Source organism: Eucalyptus grandis, chromosome 11 (assembly GCF_016545825.1).
Source record: "Eucalyptus grandis isolate ANBG69807.140 chromosome 11, ASM1654582v1, whole genome shotgun sequence".
NCBI lineage: Eukaryota > Viridiplantae > Streptophyta > Magnoliopsida > Myrtales > Myrtaceae > Eucalyptus > Eucalyptus grandis.
The window spans coordinates 48067140-48078229 of NC_052622.1; the positions used below are offsets into that span (position 1 = coordinate 48067140).

The following is an 11090-nucleotide window of genomic DNA, read 5'->3' on the forward strand; positions in this document are numbered from 1 at the left end:
ATCTTCATTTCAAAATTTAAAAAAAATTCGGTTGTGTGATTTTGGAGCCTTTTTACTATTGGATGGTTGAGCGAATATATGTAAATCTTCAACAACTTTGAGCGCTTTCACTATAAAATGCGAGGCTTCAGAACGAAGCAAGGTGGGGCTTCTCTTCATCTTCGTCGAAAGAGAAAAGAATACAAAAGTAAAAAGAAAAAATAAAAGTCAAAAAGTGAAGGCATCAAGAGAGGTTCTTTTTGGGTTTTCTTGCTGCTAATTTTGAAGTCAGCAGGAGGGAGCACTTTTTCTTCCGCTGAAAAGTGCAGCAGAGCACAGTAAAAGAGAGAGAGAGACAGGTGAGTGAGACGTGTGAGGGAAAGAGAGAAAAAGACAAAAGAAAAAAAAAAGAAGAAGCAAAAACAGTGCAGAGGAAGAATAGATCGTCTTCTTCGCCGCTGCTACTCGACCTCCTAAATACGCAAGCTCCTCTGCCGTTATTGTTTGCGCCGGCCACTGATCGCCCCCACTCGTCACCCGCTCGTCACCCGTCGTAACCCGCGCCACCGCACCGACACGCGAAGTGCTCCGTTGGTCACTACCCTGCACTACTGCTCGTCGTACCACTGCAGCCCGACAGGAGACGCCACTCCTGATCTGTTCCTCAGCATCTCGTCGCTGGACGACGTGTTTCACCGGCGCTCCGAACCCTCGAGCCTTTCGCCAACTGCCTCCGTTTGACATCCGTTGCAGTCCCACCAGATGCCGCGTCTCCTCCTCGCCTGCATCCCGCGAGTCTTCGATCCCATTCGCTGCCAGCTCACCGTCTCGGAGTTCCCTCGCCGCCGCCCGCGCCGGAGTTTCTTCGTCGTGCTCGCTGCTGAGGAGCCGTTCCACTAGCCCGGCGAAGCCACCGTTGTGCCGACCCGCGACGTCGCAGCTTTCCTTGCCCTATCCGCGATCCACCCGGAACCAGAAGCCCCCGCACCGCCTGTGTCCGCCGCTGCAACGCCCCAAGCTCCGCCACCTGCTGTCTCCCCTGTTTTGCTGTAGGTCCGGTTGCTACCCGAGCCTCGCCGAAGTTCCAATGACCGCCTTACTCCAGCCACCACGACCCATCACTGAACCACCGTTGCTGCTCCCATTTTCCAAGCCTTAGGTAGTTTTTTTTTTTTTTTTTTTTATACTCATTTCATGTTAGGTTAGCTTATTTTTAAGTTTAATTATTTGAATTGTAGTATTGTATGTCAATATTTGTAGACCTTGTAGACATTAGGAGTTTTATCCCAAATTAAGGTAATTATTAATTTGGCCCGTAAGACGTCGGGTCATTTTTTTAATTACTTTAATTTTTAGGAATTTTGATAGTATTTCAATCGTTAAATCATTATAGAGTTAAAATAATTGTTAATTTAATCCGTGAGACAACGTATTATTTTTTCGGTTATTTTAATTCTTATCTTCATTCTTTTAAAATAATTACTTGTTTGGAAAGATTAAAAAAATCAAAAAAATCAAAAAGTACATAAAATCTAAATATTGCATTAGAGCATTTAGGTTTAGTAAATTAGGACTATATTTTTATGGTTAGTAGATTAGAATTACATTTATAGGATTATAATTTTTAGATTATACTTTTAGATGAGTGATTTTTGTTAGGGCTAATTTTAAATAATGTCGGCATGTCTTGATTTTTTTTTTAAAGATAAGATATAGTTTAAGTTAAATTGATTCCTAAAATAAATTAGATTATCATTCACTTTAGTTAGTCTCATTATTTTTTTAATTTCGAATTTCAATAAAAAGAATCCAAAAAATATTAGGTACATATTAATTAATTTGCATAATAGGTTTAATTAGAATTTGTTTATTAGTAAAATATTGTCATATCTAGAACTTAGGTACTTAGGTCCATACACATTTCATATTAAAGCAACACACCTAGATATTTTTAGATTAAGTCAATTTTCAGTTAGTAAAACAAAAAGAGAAACAAAAAATGTTATGCATGCCATATGAGTTATAGTTTAATTGTTTCTTTTAATAAAAAGGAAAATGCTAAAAGATGATCATTGCACCATTAAGTTACTTTCTTTTCAATAAAAAACATTATGTCATTAAAAAAAAAACTAAAGATCATTTCCTTGGTTAGTTAATAGGTTAATTCATAATTAATCTCATTTCATATCATCATTATTTAGCATGGGTTGCATATATGCATTAAACAATGAATCATCATTTAAAAAAAAATCATAAAAGAGCATGCATGTAAAAATACCATGTCATTCATCTCATATCACGTAGCACATGCATATTTAGGATTATATAAATTAGATTGCATATATATAATGATAAGTTTAAGTCATACTATATGAATTGCATCTCGCATGTCATTAAACTAAATTCATGCATATTAAGTTAAATTAAGATTGCATATAATTAACATTTTTAAAAGAAGAAGAAAAATTAGGTGTCATGTCATTTAGAAATCATGTTTAGGACATGCATTTTTATTAGCATTTTTTTTATTTGAATGTTATTTTATTGATTGTGCACCCTCATGACCACCATTTGCATGTTAGTAGCTTAAGTTTAAATTAATCAACATTGCCTGCAAAATATTTTTAAAATAAAAATAAAATGTACCAAAAGGGCATTAGACTAATCTAGAGTAACCATGTCCCCAGACTTACTGAATCTCTGATTCGCAATAGTAAAGTATTCTCTCATACTTTACTTGAGTTTCTAACCAGCCCTAATTGGTTAGTGGCGGCTCCAAATTGTGTATAATTGCATGTTTGAATAGATTAATTTCTTAATATCAAGTCGCGATTGGTAGGACTTGGGAGGGTCCGTGCCAAGTCTTCGGACTTAGTAATCCATTAGTCTTCTTTAGGTAATTCACCTTCAAAAGAATTCGGGAAGGTCGCGACAATACTCGACCCACACGTAGCATTTATATGATGAAATGAGAAAGAATGTACGTCAAGCATTTAATGAGAAATGGTGCATGATTGGAGCCAAAAGAATCCAGCCTTGGATATGGGAGATCACCATCCATGTGTTGACTTTTATGCACCTTTCTCAATTTTCAGCATGTAGTAGTTCTGAGGTGTTGAACGTCCAATTTTTTCCAACCTCGTTCATGCACATGGCCATGTGCATGCATGCCCATAGAAATTGGTGGACGCCCTTTGCTGCTTCAGAAGCCTATCTTGTAGGCGCTGAATCCCCTCTCCTCTCTTGGTCATCTTTTGTGTGCTTCTTTTTGTACTTTGTTGATAAATGGAAAGAAAGGGACGACAGTAGCTATGTTCTAGGATGGTGCATGATGGTCATGTGCATATATCATCTTCAAATGCATTGAGGAGCATGATATAGAAGTAGGTGCCGCCATTGAAATCCGCAGGAGTCTCCATTTGTCCTGTTCTCTTCCTATGCTCCTATAAAAGGAGGACATCGGAGGCCGTAGGGAAGCAAGCAAGAAGTGAGAGCTCAAGAGAGAAAGAGAGGCATGTGCTCAAAGAGAATTGTGCATAGAGTTGAGTCTGTCGAGTCGAGTTGTTAAACACTGTGGGTATTGGGTATATACTAAGGTTAGAAAACACTTGAGTGCGTGAGCAGTTATAATTCTATGATTCTCCAATTTATAGTGAAGTATTTGCTGGCTCTCCCCATAAACGTAGGTTCCAACATTCAAACCGAATCACGTAACTTTTTAGTGCTATTTTATTGTTCCTCATTTTAATTTTTTGTTGGCTTATGTAGCTCCTGACATAATTGCAAAAGTTACCATTCGCTTCCGCCATGCCACCGATTACAACATATATCAACAAACATTGGACATTTGCTTCCCTCAATGCATTGATAAATATTAAATATTGCTAAAATCTCATTTTCATAACTCAATAATTGGTATTTATTGAGGCAGTAAAGGAAATATCGTGCGGGAAGAAGATCCATGTCGTGATCCGACAGATCTCATAAAAACACCAAGTCGTGGAAATAAAGACCTGATTTTGACAAATACTTCAAAACTCTCCTCACATGAGCGTGCAGGAAGTGTCGCAGTCGTAACCGGCATTGGTGCATGCTGGCGGCCTTCCGTAGTCACAGCCATGCAGGGTCCATGATGAAGAGGCGTTTCCATAGCTGTAGCGATCGCAACACCACGGGTAAATGGGTCTCTGGCAACTGCACTCGTAGGCCGGCCTCCCGCACCCATAATGGCACATCGGTGGCCTCTTGCATATGCACTCGTGGGGTGGCCTCCCGCATCCATCAGCGCATATTGGTGGGCCTCCGCAGTGACAGTTACATGGACAGAACCAACCACAACCCCCATGATGACATGAGATACAAACATACACCTTCCCCATCATATACCCCGGTGGGTAACCTATCACCGGTGGAGGTTTTTTGGAGGGTTCTGGAGTTGGAAGTATAACCTCTTTTTTTTCTTCTGTTTTTTTTTCTTCTTTTTTTGGTTCTTTTTTTTTTGGTGGCTCGGGGGGTATGATGTCGATGCCTAAAATGAAAGCTCTTCCCTTGCAACATATCTTTTGCCGGACCTTCTCGGGATCGCAACCCACCACTTTGATCTTCACCTTGTTTTGTTTCTCGTCAAAGATTAGATCTTTTACTTCTGCATTCACAAAGTATTATTAGCTTCAAGTAACACGAACACTCAGTGCTATTCGTCATAGATAGCAATAGGTAAAGATGCGCTATACAATAGATGTGATCGGTTTCCGATTCAGTCCAATGAAACCGGTTACTATTTTTTTTTTCATGTTTCCATCCATCTATCTTGTCATCCAAAGCATGACTAGAAACAAATTTAGAGCTTGAAATAAATCTTATGCTTCAATCCAAATATGTTATTATCCAATTATAAGCTCTTTATTTCCTCAAAAGCAATAAATTAAACCCACTAATTTTCTTGAAAAAATAAAAATAATCAAAAAAGTATATTTAGTCAGTCCAATCCGATCCGATTCTCCCTTGGAATGGGGAACCAGACCACTGGACACCAATTTCACTTTTAAGAACCAAGAACTAGACCAACACTCCTAGAAACCGCACCAAGCTGGCTAGTTCGGTTCTGATTTGGGCGGTTCCCAATTCGGACAGTCCATTTTGCACACACCTATAGTACACAATAAAACTAACACACGTATTATGGAAAGAGGAAAGGGAAGAAAAAGAATTGATGCATACATCTATTATTCATTGACATGATAGGAGAAGTACGCAGATTAATTAAATGAGGTAAAGGCAAGGGACTCACGAGGGATCTCACACAGGATTTTCTTGATCTTCTTGGAACAGCGACAACACTGAAGATCCACTTTGATCACCATCTCCGTGACCTGTAACATTGAAAGCGAGCATAACAAAACTAGCTACAACATTGGGAAAGTATGGTCAAGAAGCTAAGTTCGAAAATTTAGATGAGAAGAACAGGAATAGAATCGAATAGAAGAAATCAAGAAGATCGATGAGATAGAGAGGCAAGCTGAGGTGAATGCGGATATTGCACCTGCTCTGCCATGTTTCTTGAGCTAATAAGATGAACTGCCTCCTGAGCAAGTTCGCTTGCTTTAAATAGCGGAACGTGAAGGTTCATGCGGTGGTTTTGGTGTCGTTGTCGTGTTGAATATTAGGAAGAACATGCGTAACTCATGACGTTATAGTATTACATCACCAGATCACCTGCATTATTGGTCTTTCACTTGCTTTACCATCCATTATCAAAAGAATTACACTCGATCATAGTCGGTACTAAACCAGAAACAGGAAAAGCACAGAGGCGACTGCTAGAATTTCTTGAGTGGGTGTGTTGGGTTGAATCATATCATTTACACGTTCCGATGGTTTGCTCAGTACATGCAACGGAAATCGTATGGATTGCCCATCGAGTATGTTGCAAACTATTCGCTCGAACAGTAATAAACAAAACAATAAGGTAACTTAGATATTGGATTCACTAGTTCAATCAGTGTGACTTACTTCACAGGGAGAGAAACATAGGGTTACTATAGATTAAACGATACAAAGGAGATTAAAATCACATTTGAGTCACTCAAATAGGCTAGGTGTTTTTTAGCTTTCACCCACACCCAATAACTGGCATGATGTTTAATTCCCATCTCTTTTCACAAAGGAGTTCACAAATCTCATCACAGGATTTATTAACTTCAAACACAAACTCGTTCTTTCATGGATGCACTTCACGATCAGCACTTGAACTCCTGAAAATTCTCCATAAATTCTATTGGGAACCACTAAGCAGGAGACCACATTCTGATCATCAATGGCATTTAACAAATACGACCTCCTTGGAGAATATTTATCTTAAACTTTTATAGGTGCATCTTAACAAAAGGATCGATGTAGAAAATATTATTTAGAGACACAATGCATCGAAGTTATGACAAACTTAACAATGCAAATCAGGCCTCATCTTCCTACCAAACCTCCACAACCCTCGGGAAAAAGTTATGAAATCTAAAAACTCTATCGAAAATCAGACTATTTATATGAAATGTGTTAAGGGTGATCGGTTTTAAGGTGAGGGTAGAAACCAGACCAAGTATAGTCGGTTACCAGATTGTGAAACTAGGAATTGGTCCACCCAGTCCTGAAACAAGACCAGACCAGACTGATTGGCCTTCGATCCTGAAACCGGTGATTTCTTGTTCTTCTTCTTATTTGTTTGATTTCTTCTATTCCCTAAAAGCAGGAGTTCTCTAATATTAAAAGAAAAATATTATTAATTACAGTTTGCTTCAGAATATATAAATAAATCATGGCTAGTCCGTCAATCCGATACTATTGGTCCGGTTCTTTACGTGGAAAGTAGCTTTTCAAACAAAAATAATAATAATATTTCGACCCAAAAAAAAAATAATAATAGTAATATGAAACCAAACTACATCAGGAAATCAAAGGATAGTCGAACAAAAACAAAGTTGAATAATTCGCCTACTGCACGTACACAATTTGGTCGGGATCATGTTGGTCGTTGGAATAATTCTATTTTGTTTCTCTCCATGCCATTCGCAGCCTTTCACTATTACGTTGATTTTTCCACGATTAAATAGAAGCTCTAGGATTGGGGACCGCGAATATAACAGTGGAATCCATCAGTGTAATGAGCACGAGCTATCGATTGGAAAGAACAAAGAAGCTTCCCTCATCAGCTTCCCGCGAATATTAAATAGACCGATTGTTTTTTTTCTTTCTTTCTTTCTTTTTACTTCTTCCTCAGCTGCTCGGGCAATCGACCAAACACAAAGGCTAGCGAGGCCTGCCCTAATCGAATTTGGAGAGGCTGACCTCGCTGGAATTGCCCTCTTACGGACCAACAATCAGTGAAGGAAGAAGGGGAAAAAAGGAAACAAAACAAAAAATTAATTTTAAACTTCAAAAACTGTTCTCATTACTACCGGCCATGTTACATAGGACGGCGGGCATTCGTGTTAGCAATTTCGAACCAAAATTAGCTGGATGGATCATATTGAGAAATTGTCAAAAGGTGAAAAGTTTTAGACAAAATTGGTATACAAATACAAAAGGCTTGGGATTTTTTTTTTTTGTATTTATTTTAAAAAAAGAGTTATTTAAAAGAAATAAACTCAAACAGATAACATGGGAAATTAGCTACACCCATCAATAAGAGACAGAGACAGAGAGAAGAGGGGGTTGTTTCATGGAATGAAAAGGTTTGTCTTTCGGATGGGAAAGGGTCGAGTGAGAGAGAGCATGCGGCACTATATAATACTGATGGCCGACATCTACCCGGTCGACATCTACCCACCAGTTACCACTTAGCCCCACACGTTCGATGCATCAGGTATCAAGGAAAAATATAACTTTGTTTCCTTTGTTTGGTACTCTCTCTATTTTGTCTTTCTTTCGTTCATGGCTCTTGTAATGATGTTAGATTTCAATTCCCATGCCTAAAATGTGGTTTTCTTGCTTCGCCATTTCCGTGTCAAAGTTGGTTCTCTCAAAAGTAGCGAGTCCAAAGTCAAGGATGAAATAGGAGCAACTTTTGTTTTTTCGTTTGACATCGAAAGATTTCACTAAATGTTACCAATTGTCAAACCACCATTAGACAAGAAAAAGTACTAATTTTTTCTTTCCAGATAATTTGTTGGTAACTTATTACGCTTTTATAAAATTTAATTGTTTTTATAGTTTGTAATATGAGACTGACTCGTGATCAATTACAATTGAAGATTGCAGAATTAATTGTTTTTGGCCATAAGCACGTAAAATTAATTTATCATGTTATTGATGCCAAGTTAGTGTTCTGAGGTGCAAATCTTTCTCTAAGGCCCAAAAAAAGAAGACGTTCTTTTATATGTTTGTATTATGTTTGGCTTGATCGAGTGAAATTCACTATAGATCAAGCAATACAAGGAGATTACACACTCGAGTCACTCAAACACTCTCTCGGTATTTCCCAAATCCCAATTTAATCTCAAACCAAGTGTTTATAAATAAACAACTCACTTTGAGATAAATTCACGGCACAAAATTACTACGCATTCAAGGTCGAATAAAACACTCTACGTACATCAAACAAGAACAGCGTCTTCACGTACGTATCCTCTTCATAGGGCTTTTGCAAGCAGCGCGGACGTGCGGCTATGTTGATCGTCGAACGTACATCTTCATACGTAGGGTTTTCTTTTCTTTTAAACCGACTTCACGCGCACGCCAAAGAAGGAAATCGTGTGCCCATGGTCAAATAGTTGACCTGGACCCACCAACGTTGGATTCACGCGTACATGTAGAGAGATTCCCCTTTTTATTTATCAGCTCATCCCTGTAATATATAGAGTGTGCGTGTGTGTGCCCAAGGTCAAACTTTTGACCTTGGGCCCACCACTTTAACAAATCTTCACGTGCAGGGCTTCTTCCTTCGCTTCTTCTACGTAGGGCTGCAGCGACATCCCTCGGAGGAAAAGAAAAACTTCGGTAGCTTCACTCCGAAGGAGAAAATTCATCTTTTAATTATTTCCTTCCTTTGTAAATCCAGCTCCAAAGGAGAAAATTCATCTTTTAATTATTTCCTTCTTTTGTAAATCCAACGAATCGCAGTTTTCCAAACGCTTAAACTTGAGTCATAATTTAACAATTCTCCACCTTAGCTCGATATTTGAGCCAAATTACAATCGAGTCATTATCAGCTTGTGCGAGCATCATTATCGGCTTTTGTGAGTATTGTATGTCAGCTTGTGAGAACAATGATCGTTTATCACTTGTGAGAGCAACGATCCATTTATCAGATTGTGCGAGCTATCATCTATCTATCAGCTTGTGTGAGCTACCATCTATACGTATATCAGCTTGTGAGAGCATTGCATCCATTTCAACTTGTGTGAGCATTAATTGAATTGATGGATGAATAGATGGTATGGTTTGATATATGGTATGATTTGATAGATGGTGTTGATCGTATAGAATCGATTGGATTGAATTGAATTGATGGACCGATGTGTGTCGGTAGTTTTAGCTTGTGCGAGCGATGATTGAATATGAATTGTACTGACGTGCAGGAAGGAACTGAGGTGAGGTAAGTCTTCTGACTTGTATGGTTAAGCCTCTAGGCGTATTTTCTTCCTAATTGGAGTTTAGGAGATAAACTTGCTGAGACATTGTCTCACCCCGTCGAGACTCAACATTTTCAAGTCCTTAAATGGCGGTCGTGCAGGACCTGAAGCCTCGGAGTCTGGGGAGGTGGAGACCAAAGGCTCGGCGAGCGTGTCCGACTAGTGGATCATAGGACAGTTCCCTTTTTGTTGAGCTGGTCTTTTTGTAGACAACCTGGTGTTATATATATAAACCCATGTGTTTATAAATGGCATGTTTTGGTTGTGATTGGTTGCCTACTTTTCTATCCCAAGCTTTTGGTTGTCAGGGGTATTTGTTCGCTTCCGTATGCGTAATAAAATGAATGGGTTGGCAACGTGTCCTAAGACATCACAAATTTGTATCAACCATCGAGGGATTCGCAAGCACTCGAGGTTCGGGGCGTGACAAGAAAACTAATGATTTTTTTTAAAACATTTTTCATAAAACGAAAACAACATGATTAGATTTGGGAAAATTAATTTCCTTTTTTTTTTCAAAAAGGAAATCACTTTCCCTTAATCCCAAATAAATGAAAATTAACCAATTTCTTTGAAAATAATTTTCATGAAAAATATCTTTCTTTATTATGAAACTTTCAATGAAATAAACGCATCATTTATTTCTAATCCCATTTCCTTATATTGACAAACATGGCTTTGTACTTTGAGATATCAATTAGAATTTGTGGGAAAAAGTTGGTGGACGTAATTGAATAATACGTCATATCAATTTGTGTTGCCTAACCTCTTTAAGATGGCAACTACAATTCCGACCGGACATGAAGTTTTTGCTTTGCATAGTATTCCCTCAAATGCTTGGATGAATCTCAATCATTGATTTATAAAGATGAAGATTGTATATGCAATTGAGATTTGTCGAGATACCGAGTGTAGCAATGTATGGAATAGCATGTCTCCATCCTAATTTTATATATCTTCCGCACATTTTATAATCCTCAACAATGACCTTTTTGCTTTTAAAATCAAAAGCAAGACACTCATTTGGAGGCCTCATCAATTGAGTCTTTTGGTAGTATAGGAGAGAGAGTGAGGGAGGGTGGGAGAGGGAGAGAGGCGACTAGCCTTGGCAAAAAGATGTTTATTATAATTTGTAATATTTTGTCATTCTCCATATTGATGCCTCGATATTAGTTAATGTCGAATTTCCTCTAATTTTTCGTTCTACAAGTCCTCAGGGATTGAGAATTATCGTTACAAAAAATTTGTTTTTAAGGATGAAGAAATGGTCTTTACCTCAATATTAGTTAACATCAAATTTCCCATCTAATTCCCCATCCTAAAAGTCCTCACGGATTGAAAATTGTCGCTACTAAAAATTTAAAATTCGCTTTTAAGGATGAAGAAATGTTCTTTACCACAATATTAGTCAACGTCAAATTTCCCCTCTAATTCCTCGTCCTAAAAGTCATCATGGATTGAAAATTGTCAGTTACCGTAAATTTG

The 11090-nt window shown here is 38.2% G+C and overlaps 1 protein-coding gene across 1 annotated transcript; it reads right to left on the reverse strand.

The window, feature by feature from the left end:
* Positions 1 to 3874: 3874 nt before the first annotated feature.
* Positions 3875 to 5568, reverse strand: LOC104445596 (protein PYRICULARIA ORYZAE RESISTANCE 21). The gene is made up of 3 exons (XM_010059497.3): positions 5522 to 5568; positions 5270 to 5351; positions 3875 to 4624 (listed from the first exon to the last, which is right to left on the reverse strand). The coding sequence occupies exons 1-3, from the start codon at positions 5531 to 5533 to the stop codon at positions 4023 to 4025; spliced, it is 696 nt and encodes a 231-aa protein (XP_010057799.2). The 5' UTR covers positions 5534 to 5568; the 3' UTR covers positions 3875 to 4022.
* Positions 5569 to 11090: the final 5522 nt, after the last annotated feature.

Coding starts and splice junctions, on each gene's coding strand:
- LOC104445596 (XM_010059497.3), bottom strand. Junction 4,625..5,269: donor AATCCTGTGTGAGATCCCTC/GTGAGTCCCTTG, acceptor TTGTGAATGCAG/AAGTAAAAGATCTAATCTTT.